We start from the raw sequence: 15883 nt of genomic DNA on the forward strand, positions 1-15883 counted from the left end.
CGGGGCAAGCTCTCATCCTTTTAAAGGGGACGAGCAACATGTGATCTCAAATAGTTAAGAAGAGAAATGCATTTGTTTTGTGTGCAGACTCTCACTGAGACCAACTATGTTAAAATATCATCTCTTGTGACATCATTAATGATTTTTTTTTTTTTTAATTTTGTTGATGTAAAATGGAAAATAGAGATATGTTTTTGCGTCTGAACTCGTCACAAATATATAATTTTTAAAATGTAAGTATTGTTCTTTTAAATTAATAAATACGAAAATTAGAGTTTTTTCTAATTGTCTGAAAAAAAAGTAGCACATAAATATAATTTTAATTAAATAATTATTAAATAAATATTATATTAGAATTAATATTTTGAAATAAAAATCGTAGAAAAATGCATAAAAAGTGAGACTATTTTTAATTTAATAAATACAATCAAAAAGTAATACATTATTTAAAAAACATTTCAATGAAATACCTTATACTTTTATAACGCATTTAAAATAAGCAACAGTTTATTGAAATCTTTCGTTTTAAATCCCAAAATGACCAAACCCTTAAATGAAAATAGTAAAGAGAACTATTTTGAATGAATGAATGAACCTAAAATAGGAGTACAGAATAATTTGATTGGATTCATACATTGGAACTGGAATTCATTATCCAAAATAATTTCAATTAAATAATTGTACATTTTAAAATGGATTTCATTCTAAATAACAAAATTACTTATTTCAAATGAAAAAACTAATACATGTACTATACTTTTCAAACGTAAGAGTATTTACAGTACATTTATTATAATGTATTGTGTATTTATTTATATATTTTTATCATTAAGAACATCTGTTTGAACTGAGCTCTCATGGTGACATCATCACATATCAAACATCTGTGTTGGTGGGAATTTTTTTACCTTTGCTCTGGACTCCTTTGATGCCCTCTTTTTGCTGGAGAGAGGAGGAGAAGGAGGAGAAGAAAGAGATGGGAAGGAGAAGATGGAGAAGGAAGAGGAGAAGTAGAAGGAAAAGAAAAAGAAGAAGGAGGAGGAGGAGAAGAAAGAAGAGAAGGAGAAGAAAGAGATGGAAAAGGAGAAGAAGAAGAAAAAGAAGGAGGAGGAGGAAGAGAAGACAAAGACAATGATGGAGAAGAAGAAGGAGAAAAGAGGAAGAATAAGGAGGAGAGAGGAGGATAAGAAGGACAAAGTGGAAAGAAGAAGAAGAAGAAGAAGAAGAAGAACAAGCAGAAGGATAAGAAGATAAAAAAAGAAGAAAGAGAAGGAAAAAAAGATGAAGCAAAGGAAGAATGAGAAGAACATAAATAGATCAAAAAGGTTAAGAAGGAGAGGAGATATAAGGAGGAAAAGAATAAGAAGAAAAAGAAAAGGAGAGCGAGGAGAAGAAAAGAAGAAGGAGAAGAAAAAGAAGGGAAAAAGTAAGATGAACAATGAGAAGAAAAAGAAGAAAGAGAAGGAGAAAAAGATACAGCAGAGGAAGAATTAGAAGAAGAGAAACAGATTAAGAAGATTAGGAGAAGAAAGAAGAAGAGGGTAGAAGAAGAAGGAGGGGGAGGAAGAGAAGAAGAAGAAAAAGAAGAATATAAAGAAGAAGAAGAAAGAGAATGAGAAGAAGACGAAGCAAAGGAAGAAGGAAAATAATGATTATGAAGGAGAAGAAGGTGGAGGAGGAGGTGAAATCATATGAAGAGAAAAAGAAGAAGAAAAAGAAGGATGAGGAAAAAAAAGAAGAAGAAGATGGAGGAAGAGGAAGAAGAAGGAGGAGGAGAAAAAGAAGAAGAAGGAGGAGGAGGATGAGGAGGAGAAAAAGGAGGGGGAAAGAAGAAGAAGAGAAGAAGAAAGAGATGAAGAAGAAGGAGCGGGAGGAGGAGAAAAAGAAGAAGAAAGATGAAGAAAAAGAGATGAAGAAGAAAGAGATGAAGAAAAGGAGAAAAAAATGGAGGAGGAGAAGGAGCATAAACAACATGAAGTATGAACAAGATTGTGGACAAGAACAGGAGACTAAAGTCTTCACCTCCACACCAGGAAAGCGGTGAGAACCAGGACCAGCAGAACAAGAACAAGACCAGCGACTGAGCCCCCAGCTGTTGCCACGGTGACACTCCAGGAACCTGAGAGGAAGGCCAGCATCCCAGTTACTATGGCAACAATCCCAGCATCCAGGAAGTGAGCACTTACAGGCCTGGACTTGGATGCTGACTGAGGACTTGCTGCTGCTGGAGGCCTCACACACGTGTTGGACTTGGACATTCAAAGTCCAACATGGACCTCCTAAGTCCAACATGGACCTCCTAATTCCAACATAGATGTTCTAAATCCAACATATATGTTTTAAGTCCAACATGGAGGTCCATGATGGACTTAACAGGTTCACGTTGGACTTAGGACATCTATGTTGGACATAGGAGGTCCATGATGGACTCGGGAGGTCCATAATGGACTTTGGAGGTCCATGTCGGACTTAGACATTCTAAGTCCATCATGGACCTCCAAAGTCCAACATAGATGTTCTAAGTCAAATATAGATGTTTTAAGTCCAACATGGAGGTCCATGATGGACTTAGCAGGTTCATGTTGGACTTAGGACATCCATGTTGGAGTTAGGAGGTCCATGGTGGACTTAGGAGGTCCATGTTGGACTTAGGAGGTCCATGTTGGACTTAGACATTCTAAGTCCATCATGGACCTCCAAAGTCTAACATAGATGTTCTAAGTCAAATATAGATGTTTTAAGTCCAACATGGATGTCCTATGTTGGATTTAGGAGGTCCATGATGGACTTAGGAGGTCGGTGATGGACTCAAGAGGTCCATAATGGACTTAAGACATCCATTTTGGACTTTGGAGGTCCATGTTGGACTTGGGAGGTCCATGTTGGATTTAGGAGGTCCATGATGGACTTAGGAGGTCGGTAAACATTGATTGATTGATTGAAGACATCCATTTTGGACTTTGGAGGTCCATGTTGGACTTGGGAGGTCCATGTTGGATTGACGACATCCATGTTGGACTTAGGAGGTCGGTGATGGACTCAAGAGGTCCATAATGGACTTAAGACATCCATTTTGGACTTTGGAGGTCCATGTTGGACTTGGGAGGTCCATGTTGGATTGACGACATCCATGTTGGACTTAGGAGGTCGGTGATGGACTCAAGAGGTCCATAATGGACTTAAGACATCCATTTTGGACTTTGGAGGTCCATGTTGGACTTGGGAGGTCCATGTTGGATTGACGACATCCATGTTGGATTTAGGAGGTCGGTGATGGACTCAAGAGGTCCATAATGGATTTAAGACATCCATTTTGGACTTTGGAGGTCCATGTTGGACTTGGGAGGTCCATGTTGGATTGACGACATCCATGTTGGATTTAGGAGGTCCATGTTGGACGTAGAACATTTCTCTGTTGGACTTAGGAGGTCCATGTTGGAATGAGGAGGTCCATGTTGGACTTAGGAGGTTCATGTTGGACTTAGGACATCCATGGTGGATTTAGAGAGTCTATGTTGGATTCAGGAAATCCATGTTGGATTTAGTAGGTGCATGTTGGACTTAGACTAAGTCCATCATGGACCTCCTAAGTCCATCATGGACCTCCTGAGTCCATGATGGACCTCCTAAGTCCAACATGGATGTCCTAAGTGCATTATGAACCTCCTAAATCAAACATGGAACTCTTAAATCCAACGTGGACCTCTTCATTCCAACATGGACTTCCTAAATCCAACATAGACTTTCTAAGTCTATGATGGACTTAGTCTAAGTCCATGTTGGACCTCCTAAGTCCAACATAAATGTTCCAAATCAAATATAGACGTTGTAAATCCAACATCTTGGATTTAGGAGGTCCATGATGGACTCAGGAGGTCCATGTTGGATTGAGGACATCCATGTTGGACTTAAAAAGTCTATATTGGATTTAGGAAGTCCATTTTCGATTTAGGAGGTCCATGTTGGACATAGGAGGTCCACATGGGACTTAAGAGGTCCATTTTGGATTTAGGAGGTCCATGTTAGATCTAGGAGGTCCATGGTGGAATTAGGAGGTCCATTTTGGATTTAGGAGGTCCATGTTGAATTTAGGAGGTCCATGTTGGATTTAGACCGTCTATGTTAGACTTAGGAAGTCCATGTTGGACTTCGGAGGTCCATGTTGGACTTAGACATTCTAAGTCCATCATGGACCTCCGAAGTCCAACATAGATGTTCTAAGTCAAATATAGACGTTTCAAGTCCAAAATGGATGTCCTATGTTGGACTTAGGAGGTCCATGATGGACTTAGGAGGTCCATGATGAACTCAGGAGGTCCATGATGGACTTAGGAGGTCCATGATGAACTCAGGAGGTCCATGTTGGATTGACGACATCCATGTTGGATTTAGGAGGTCCATGTTGGACGTAGAACATTTCTCTGTTGGACTTAGGAGGTCCATGTTGGAATGAGGAGGTCCATGTTGGACGTAGAACATTTCTCTGTTGGACTTAGGAGGTCCATGTTGGAATGAGGAGGTCCATGTTGGACTTAGGAGGTTCATGTTGGACTCAGGACATCCATGTTGGATTTAGAGAGTCTATGTTGGATTTAGGAAGTCCATGTTGGATTTAGTAGGTCCATGTTGGATTTAGACTAAGTCCATCATGGACCTCCTAAATCCATCATGGACCTCCTGAGTCCAACATATACGTTGTAAGTCCAACATGGATGTCCTAAGTGCATTATGAACCTCCTAAATCCAACATGGAACTCTTATGTCCAACGTGGACCTCTTCATTCCAACATGGACTTCCTAAATCCAACATAGAATTTCTAAGTCTATGATGGACTTAGTCTAAGTCCATCATGGACCTCTTAAGTCCAACATAAATGTTCCAAGTCAAATATAGACGTTGTAAATCCAACATGTTGGATTTAGGAGGTCCATGATGGATTGAGGACATCCATGTTGGACTTAAAAAGTCTATATTGGATTTAGGAAGTCCATGTTTGACTTAGGAGGTCCATGTTGGACATAGGAGGTCCATGTTAGATCTAGGAAGTCCATGGTGGAATTAGGAGGTCCATTTTGGATTTAGGAGGTCCATGTTGGATTTAGGAGGTCCATGTTGGATTTAGACCGTCTATGTTAGATTTAGGAAGTCCATGTTGGACTTAGGAGGTCCATGTTGGACTTAGGAGGTCCATGTTGGACTAAGGAGGTCCATGTTGGACTAAGGAGGTCCATGTTGGACTTGGGACTTCCATGTTGGACTTAGAACGTCTATGTTGGACTTAGTAGGTCCATGATGGACTCAGGTGGTCCATGTTGGACTTAGACATTCAAACTCCAACATAGATGTTGGATGTCCAACATGGACATACAACTATGTTGGATATAGGAGGTCCATGATGGACTCAGGAGGTCCATGTTGGACTTAGACATTCTAAGTCCATAATGGACCTCTTAAGTCCAACATAGATGTTCTAAGTCCAACATAGATGTGTAAGTCCAACATGGATGTCCTTTGTTGGACTTAGGAGGTCCATGATGGATTCAGGAGGTCCATGATGGACTTAAGACATCCATGTTGGACATAGGAGGTTCATGTTGGATTGAGGACATCCATGTTGGACTTAAAACGTCTATGTTGGATTTAGGAGGTCCATGTTGGACTTAGGACCTTTCTCTGTTGGACTTAGTAGGTCCATGTTGGATTTAGGAGGTCCATGTTGGACTTAGAATGTCTAAATCCATCATGATGGACTTAGACAAAGGTCATCCATGCCGGACTAGGGATGTCCATGAAGGACTTAGGATGCCTGTGATGGACAAAGGACGTCTATGTTGGACTTCGGATGTCCAATGTAGGATTCAGCACCCCCATGATGGACTAAGGGTGCTCTTGTTGAACTGAGGATGTTCATTTTGGACTTAGAACTTCCACGTAGAACTTTAGATGCCAATGATGGACTAAGAGCACTCTTGTTGGACTGACGACGTCCATGTTGGACTTAGGACGTCCACGTTGGACTAAGGACATGCATGTTGGTCTTAGGTACCTAAACTGGACCTACATGTTGAACAGAGAACCTCCACGTTGGACTGAACGTCGAAGTAGGACTTAAATACCTAAACTAGACCTCTTTTATGGACTGAGGCTGTCCATGTTGGACTTGGTTATCCTAAATGGGAATCCATGTTGGACTATGGTACCTAAACTAGACCTCCATGTCGGTTGAGTACTGTACGTCCATGTCAGACCTTGGTACTTACATTGGACGTCTATGACAACTGTTGAAGAGTTGACGTGTCCATGTTTATTCTCAGACATGCAGTGGAATGTTCCGGCATCTTCAGGACGGATGGAGGTGAAACTGTAAAGTTCTTGTGGATTTTGGGTCAGAGTTTGGTTGTCCTTGAACCAGGTGTAGTTGGCGGCCGGTTTAGCATCGCTGCTGCAGGTCAGATTCACCGACTGTCCCTCAAGGATGACAGGAGACGGACTGACGGACAAAGACGACCACCTGGGAGGATCTGAGGGACAGGACCTTGTCCTCATCAGTGTCAATACTCAAAGACGTACTTGTACTCACATTGGACGTCAATGAAGACAGGTTCGGATGAGTTTTTCCCCAGCTGGTTCTCCACAGTACACCAATACTCTGCTGAGTCTGAAGACTTGATGGACTGGAAGACCAGTTCTCGACCTTTCCTGAGGACTTCATCATCTGAAGACACATTCTTCTTCTTGTACCAGCAGTAATCATCTGTTGCTGAGGAGTAGTTGTAGTTGTCGATGTCGCAGGTCAGTGTCAGGGGACAACCCTCCAATATGTCCCCGGTATCACTCAGGGACACTGAGGGTCTTTTCAGGAAATCTGGAGGAAGAACCAAGAAGTATTGAACAAACATTCTTCTTTTGAGCACAGACAAAAACATGAGTCAGTACAGCAGCAGCAGACCTCCACCCAGGCCAAACACTCCTCAACACCTTTTACTGCTCATGACGTCTTCCACTCCAGCCCTGTAGGTGGCGCCAGTGCCCACTACACTTGACAGTACATCATACTTGCCAACCCTCCCGAATTTTCCGGGAGACCCCCGAATTTCAGTGCCTCTCCCGAAAATCTCCCGGGACGACCATTCTCCCGAATTTCTCCCGATTTCCAGACAACGAGGCACGCCCCCTCCAGGTCCATGCGGACATGAGTGACGTGTCGACAGCCTGTTTTCACGTCCGCTTTCCCACAATATAAACAGAGTGCCTGCCCAATGACGTTTTAACTGTAGAATGATCGAGGGCGAGTTCTCGGTTTCTTATGTGGGTTTATTGTTAGGCAGTCTCATTAACGTCCTCCTAGTGCGGCAACAACACACAACAACAGCAGTCACGTTTTCGTCCACCGTAAAGCATTTCGTCTGCCGTAAGCAGCAATGTTGTGACACTCTTAAACAGGACAATACTGCCATCTACTGTGCATGCATATGTGACAATAACATCTACGGCTTTTAGAGCAGTAGTTCTCAACCTTTTTTCAGTGATGTACCCCCTGTGAACATTTTTTTAAATTCAAGTACCCCCTAATCAGAGCAAAGCATTTTTGGTTGAAAAAAAAAAACATAAAGAAGTCAAATACAGCACTATGTCATCAGTTTCTGATTTATTAAATTGTATAAGAGTGCAAAATATTGCTCATTTGTAGTGGTCTTTCTTGAGCTATTTGAAAAAAAAGATATACAAATAACTAAAAACATCCACACGATTGTAGCTGAGATAGGCACCAAAGGGAATAAGCGGTAGAAAAAGGATGGATGGATAGCTGTAAATATACTCCGCCCCTCTTAACCACGCCCCCAACAACGTCCCGCGCTTAACCCCCGACCATATACTATATATATATATATATATATATATATATATATATATATATATATATATATATATATATATATATATATATATATATATATATATATATATATATATATATATATATATATATATATATATATATATATATATATATATATATATATATTAGGGGTGTGGGAAAAAATCGATTCGAATACGAATCGTATTGTTTACGTTGTGCGATTCAGAATCGATTCTCATTTTTAAAAAGTCAATTTATTTTTATTTTTTTGAATCAATCCAACAAACCACTACACAGCAATACCATAACAATGCAATCCAATTCCAAAACCATATATATATATATGTATATATGTATATATATATATATATATATATATATATATATATATATATATATATATATATATATATATATATATATATATATGTATATATATACATATATGTATATATATGTATATATATATATATGTATATATATATATATGGATATATATACATATATATACATATATATATATATATATGTATATATATGTATATATGTATATATATTTGTATATATATATATATATATATATATATATGTGTTTATGTATGTTTATGTATGTGTGTATTTACTGTTTATATATGTATATACATATATATATGTCTATATATGTATGTGTATATATACATACATATATGTATAAGTATATATATATATATATATATATATATATATATATATATATATATATATATATATATATATATATATATATATATATATATATATATATTAGGGGTGTGGGAAAAAATCGATTCGAATACGAATCGTATTGTTTACGTTGTGCGATTCAGAATCGATTCTCATTTTTAAAAAGTCAATTTATTTTTATTTTTTTTAATCAATCCAACAAACCACTACACAGCAATACCATAACAATGCAATCCAATTCCAAAACCATATATATATATATGTATATATATGTATATATATATATATATATATATATATATAAATATATATATATATATATATATATATATATATATGTATATATATACATATATATGTATATATATGTATATATGTATATATATATATATATATATGTATATATATATATGTATATATATATATATATGTATATATATACATATATATATATATATGTATATATATATGTATATATGTATATATATATGTATATATATATATATATATATATGTGTTTATGTATGTTTATGTATGTGTGTATTTACTGTTTATATATGTATATACATATATATATGTCTATATATGTATGTGTATATATACATACATATATGTATAAGTATATATATATATATACATCTATATGTATATATTTATACTATGCATAAATATGTATATGCTTTTTTTTTTAAAGTAATATTAAAAAAATACATAAATATTAATCCGCTAAAATAAAAAATCCAAATATAATAAAATATGTAATTTAAGATATATATCTAAAGGTATTTAAAAAATGCAATCAAATAAAGAAGAATACATTTATAAATAATAAAAAAGAAGAAGGATGATTATTTCTGGATTTATTCGTATTTTTTTACAGTTGCTTAATATATATATATATATATATATACACAAATTTTATTTTAATTTGTTTTATTTTCCCCTATGTGCAACCAAAAATTAGAAGAAAAAAAAATGAAAAAAAAAACAATGTATGTATTTCTTCTTTGGATCATGTGACATCCTTCACTAGTTTTTGATGAAAAATTATATGGCAAAACAGGCTAACTAATTAACTATCTGACTAACCAACTAAATCATCAACTAAATAACTAGCCTTCCTTTGGATAAACAATACATGTAACAAATATGCAAAGAATGTTTAGTCAAGTATGACTTTTTCTGTACAATAAGTGTTTCACAGACAATACAGAGTAGTGATCAATGAAAGGTTCATGTCTCATAATATTTAAAGTGTGGTTTTTCTGCTTGATTTTGCCTCAATGCCTTCCTGCCGAAGTCTACCTAGCAACAGGTGCGACATAAGCAGGAATAATAACTACTGTGTTGTTTGCAGTAATAATAATAACTACTTTGCAGTTAGCGCAACATGTTTTTCTGGAGAAAGAAGCACTCACACAGGTGAGGAGAGATGCTGATATGTTGATGTTGTTGTCGTGCAGCACAGGTGATGTAGTCTCCAGGTGACAAGGTGACTTCTACTTTGTTCCAGACTTTTTATTCACTCCATTCTTCTGCCACTCAAAATAAAAAGGAGCTTCTGGAAGCAGCTTGTGTGACACAACATTTGTGCAACAAGTGAGAATCTTCAACTCTGACTGACATCACCTGCACCTGCACAGCTGGAGGCCAGAGGAGCAAACATGAAAGATGTCATATTAATATTGATTGGAGATGCAAGTCACACAACATACACACATGACTGCTTCATCTGGAACACCACTGTCCAAAGTCCAGTTTGCAGCCCACAGCCTTCTTGTGATTGGCTGCTGACTTATTTCTAAATAAAATTACACTTCATCCGCATTAAAACACTAGAAAAGATTAGTGACTCGGCAGAAGAAAATTCTAAAATAATGTAATATACAGTATTGTACATAATATAGATGTTTTATTGTCTAATCTAATGTATTCATTGTACAAAACCAGTGAGTTCAGTTGAATAGACTGCAAAGACAAGATATTTAACGTTCGAACCAGTAAACTTTGTTATTTTTTGCAAATATTAGCTCATTTGGAATTAGATGCCTCCACATATTTCCAAAAAGCTGGCACAAGTGGCAAAAAAGACTGAGCAAGTTGAGGAATGCTCATCAAACGCTTATTTGGAACATCCCACAGGTGAACGGGCTAATTGGGAACAGGTGGGTGCCATGATTGGGTGTAAAAGCAGCTTCCATGAAATGCTCAGTCATTCACAAACAAGGACAGAGCGAGGGTCACCACTTTGGGAACAAATGCGTGAGAAAATTGTCCGACAGTTTAAGAACAGCATTTCTCAACCAGCTATTGCAAGGAATTTAGGGATTTCACCATCTATGCTCCGTAATATCATCAAAAGGTTTAGAGAATCTGGAGAAATCACTGCACGTAAACGATGATATTACGGACCTTCAATCTCTCAGGCGGTACTGCATCAAAAAGCGACATCAGCGTGTAAAGGATATCACCACATGGGCTCAGAAATACACTTTAGACAACAACTGTCAGTAAATACAGTTGGTTGCTACATCTGTAAGTGCAAATTATAACTCTACTATGCAAAGCGAAAGCCATTTATCTACAACACCCAGAAATGCTGCCGGCTTTGCTGAGCCCGAGGTCATTTTAAATGGACTGATGCAAAGTGGTAAAGTATTCTGTGGTCTTTCTTTTCCACAGTCTAATTTTTGGGTCAAAGAGGAAAAGAACCATCCGTATTGTTCTAGGCGCAAAGTTCAAAAGCCAGTATCAGTGACGGTATGGGGTGTATTAGTGGCCAAGGCATGGGCGGCATAGCTCGGTTGGTAGAGTGGCTGTGCCAGCAACTTGAGAGTTGCAGGTTCGATTCCCGCTTGTGCCATCCTAGTTACTGCCGTTGTGTCCTTGGGCAAGACACTTTACCCACCTGCTCCCAGTGCCACCCACACTGGTTTAAATGTAACTTATATATTGGGTGTCACTATGTAAAGCGCTTTGAGTCACTTGAGAAAAGCGCTATATAAATATAATTCACACAACTTACACATCTGTGAAGGCACCATTAATGCTGAAAGGTAAATACAGGTTTCGGAGCAACATATGTTGCCATCCAAGCAACGTTGTCATGGACGCCCCTGCTTATTTCAGCAAGACAATGCCAAGCCACGTGTTACAACAGCGTGGCTTCGTAGTAAAAGAGTGCCGGTACTCGACTGGCCTGCCTGTAGTCCAGACCTGTCTCCCGTTGAAAATGTGTGGCATAATATGAAGCCTAAAATAGCACACCTGGACTGTTGAACAACTTAAGCTGGGTTTTGTAATATAGTTGTATTATTTGGGCATGTTTGGTCAGGTGTGTTCATACCTGCGACTGTCAAGGTGCTTCCAGGTGAAATACTACTCCATCCAGAATAAGTGGTGAATTTGAAGCGGTACTCAGCAGAATCATTCTGCCTCACATTTTTAATTCTCAGTGTGCTTTTTCCAGAAGTCTCAGAAGGTAAATCAAGACGAACTTCATAGTGAGGGTCTTCAGTAAAGGAGGGGTTCCTCCGGTGACTAGAATCGGTACGGAACCAGAATTGTGTCAGGATATTTTCACGGCTCTTGTATTCACAGGTAATGTCCACTGATGATCCTTGGATGGCACAGATGTGTCTCTTGTGGTAAACCACCTTGTTACATGAGCTGTACCCCACACCTGAAAGACAGAAGAAGCATTGAGCTGAGTCAGCACAAAGTTACATGTGACGTGCAGCAGAAGACTGAAGAGTCCACTCACACTCTGGAGGAGACACAGCTTGCTCGTGTCCTCTCACAGCACAGGAGTAACTGTCTACGTAGTCATACTCTACTACTCTGTACACTTGGGACTTTTTATTTGGGATTTCCTCTCCATTCTTATACCAGACGTATGAAGAAGGAGACCAAGTACTGCAATTGGTGCTGACACACTTCAGAACATAACCATGACTGGGATTTGTCACTTGTACTTTCAGATCTGGAATGAAAGGCAAACTTCAGTCATTTCAAAATAAAAGTCTTCATGTCCACTTCCACCAAAGGGCAGTACAGTTTGACTTGGTTTTTGTCCTCATAAGTCGTGACGGGTAGCAAAATAACTTGTCAGGAAGCCAAGTGCATTTGTAGGGCAGCCAAAGGGGCGGAGCTAGATACAGTTCGGTATGCCGATTGGAGGACAGCGAATGGTGACTTCCGGAATGTGAGGACGCCCAAATAAGGCAAGATGTCCTCCATTGTAGTTCTGCGTTGGCGCCGCGCTATGATGCTTTCCTTTTTTTTTTTTGTTGTTCTTTGTTTTATGTGAAGATCGCCGAAATAAATAAATAAATAAATAATCAATTAATAAAGGCAAAAGTACAAATTTGTTTTTCAAAAGTATCGATACCCCAAATACCCCCCCCCCCCCCAATCAGATGACGACACTTCTAGTATCGGTATCGGCGATACTGGCGGGATCGGATCGGCATCGATACCCAAATTTGCGATATTGCCCACCCCTAACGATTACTGAGTATTGTTAAAAGGAAAGGCCATGGAACACAGTGGTAAAAATGCCCCCGTGACAATGTTTTTGCAATGTTTTGCTGCTATTAAATTCTAAGTTAATGACTATTTGCAAAAAAAAATAATAATAAGTTAAGATATGTTATAATTGCTGATTGATTGATTGATTGAAACTTGTATTAGTAGATTGCACAGTACAGTACATATTACCTACAATTGACCCGAATAAGTTTTCAACTTGTTTAAGTCGGGGTCCTCGTTAATCAATTCATGGTATGATGTGGGGGTTTTCTTGAAGTCGGACTAAGTAGGACATCACTGAAGGCCTATAGGGGTGTAGAATGCATGCCCCGCCTACAACCACCACTTGGACTTCCTGACCTCAAACTGGACTGAGGTTGGTGGAAATGTGTTTCATGGAAAGCAGTACCAGTGACGGTCACTTTGACACCAGGCTTGACGAGGTACCCTCCTTTGGAATGGTTAGTCATGAATCTGAACATGTACACGTCAGTCCGTCTCACGTCTGCGATGGTCAGACTGCAGTTGTTGCCATGACACTCAGACTGCACACCACCAAAGTACTGAGGGTCCAGTGTCAGATCTTCAGGCGGATCTTTGGTGGACCAAAATGTTTCATTGACCTTGATCTCACGCCCGTTTTCTCTGGGCGGGAACTTAAAGGAGCACTGAATCTTTACAGTGGATCCTTTAATTGCACAGATCTCCTTCTTAGAGTAGTTCCCCCCCCACTCAGCACAGAGCAGCCCTGAAACACACAACAACATCAATGACATCATAAAATGATATCTAGCGACGCCGAGATCATTATTCGTGCGTTCGTTACGTCTCGTCTCGATTACTGTAACCTATTATTTTCGGGCTTCCCCATGTCTAGCATGAAAAGATTACAGTTGGTACAAAATGCGGCTGTTAGACTTTTGACAAGAACAAGAAAGTTTGATCATATTACGCCTATACTGTATATACACCTTTATATACATATATACCTACATATATATACACCCCGTTTCCATATGAGTTGGAAATTGATTGATACTTTTATTAGTAGATTGCACAGTACAGTACATATTCCGTACAATTGACCACTAAATGGTAACACCATCAATTCATGGTACAAATATATACTATCAACATAATACAGTCGTCACACAAGTTAATCATCATAGTATGTACATTGAATTATTTACATTATTTACAGTCCGGGGGGTGGGATGAGGAGCTTTGGTTGATATCAGTACTTCAGTCATATCAACAGAGAAATGTGGACATTGAAACAGTGTCGGTCTTATTTAGTAGGATATGTACAGCCAGCAGAGAACATAGTGAGTTCAGATAGTATAAGAACAAGTATATACATTAGAAGTACATTTGAGTTGTTTATAATCCAGGGAGATGGGATGTGAATGGAGGAGGGTATTAGTAAAGTGTTGAAGTTGCCTGGAGGTGTTGTTTTGAATGAAATGAATGAAATAAGTTTATTTCGGTCATATAATCAATCAAATCAAATCAATCAACCATTGTGTGTGATCAGTTTTACAGTACATGTTATATGTATACAATAATGCACATTTACACATAAAAGAAAAGAAAAAGAATGACCAAAAAAGGAATAGGCTGAAGCCAAAGCTTATATTTGCCTATCCTATACCTTCACTGAAGATTAGATTGCCTGGAACATCAACATAAAAAAATAAATCAATCAAAAATCAATGGGATGAAAGTAATTGTGACTATATTTTATAATTTTCAATTATTTCACCTTTCAATGTTTTCTTAAACTTTACCAAAGAATTGCATGTTTTCAACTCATCACTGAGCTTGTTCCACCATTTAACTCCTAAAACTGTAATACATTTATATTTTATATTAGTTCTCGCTTTACCTTTTTCTAAAATCAATACCCCCCGTAAATTATAGTTTTCTCCTCTTAAATGAAATAGCCTGAGAATACAAGCTGGAAGGCTGTTGTTCTTTACTGGAAACATAATTTCCATTGTTTTTAAAAACACAATGTCGGAAAATTTTAACACATTTGAACTCATAAATAAGGGATTGGTATGTTCATAGTAGCAGGCTTTGTGTATTATTCTAATGACCCTTTTTTGAAGTTTTATGATTGGGTCTATGTTTGTTTTATAAACATTTCCCCAAATTTCAACACAATACGTTAAATATGGAAAAATAAAAGAATAATACAACATATGCAGGCATGTCTTATTCAGCATGTGTCTTACTTTATAAAGAATAGCAATAGATTTGGATATTTTTCCTTTTATATATTCTATATGCGGTTTCCAACACAGTTTATGATCAATTATTATTCCCAAGAATTTAGTTTCATATACTCTATCAATTTCCACATGATTTAACTTTAATTTTGCTTCACAATTTGTCCTTGCACCACTAAACACCATAAATTTAGTTTTCTTATCATTTAATGATAACTTATTAATATCAAACCATTTTTTTAGTTGAATTAACTCAACCTCCATTATCCTCAACACTTCCTTCAAGTCTTCTCCTGAACAATATACATTTGTATCATCTACAAACATAATAAATTTCAATTTATTAGATACTGAACAAATATCATTTAGGTAGAGTATAAATAACTTAGGTCCCAATACTGAGCCTTGTGTAACACCACAAGTTACTCTTCTTGGCTGTGATTTAATCTTATTAATTTCCACATATTGATATCTGTTACTTGAATAACTACTTAACCACTGTTGCGAAACACCTCTTATGCCATATTTTTCCAATTTCTGCAGAAGTAAGGAATGATC

At 37.5% G+C, this 15883-nt stretch overlaps 1 protein-coding gene across 1 annotated transcript in view; it reads right to left on the bottom strand.

Annotated features, from left to right (window-relative positions):
* LOC133561580 (sialoadhesin-like) overlaps positions 1-15883 on the bottom strand; it is a 28448-nt gene that overhangs the window by 3100 nt on the left and 9465 nt on the right. Inside the window, exons 2-8 of the mRNA XM_061914991.1 lie at positions 13504-13842; positions 12328-12546; positions 11911-12246; positions 6582-6866; positions 6262-6522; positions 2023-2119; positions 909-942 (exon numbers count right to left, since the gene is read on the bottom strand). Coding sequence (XP_061770975.1) covers positions 909-942; positions 2023-2119; positions 6262-6522; positions 6582-6866; positions 11911-12246; positions 12328-12546; positions 13504-13842 — 1571 coding nt within the window. The remainder of the gene's footprint in view (positions 1-908; positions 943-2022; positions 2120-6261; positions 6523-6581; positions 6867-11910; positions 12247-12327; positions 12547-13503; positions 13843-15883) is intronic.

The sequence above is a fragment of the Nerophis ophidion genome, linkage group LG01, assembly GCF_033978795.1.
Source record: "Nerophis ophidion isolate RoL-2023_Sa linkage group LG01, RoL_Noph_v1.0, whole genome shotgun sequence".
Taxonomy (NCBI): Eukaryota; Metazoa; Chordata; class Actinopteri; order Syngnathiformes; family Syngnathidae; genus Nerophis; species Nerophis ophidion.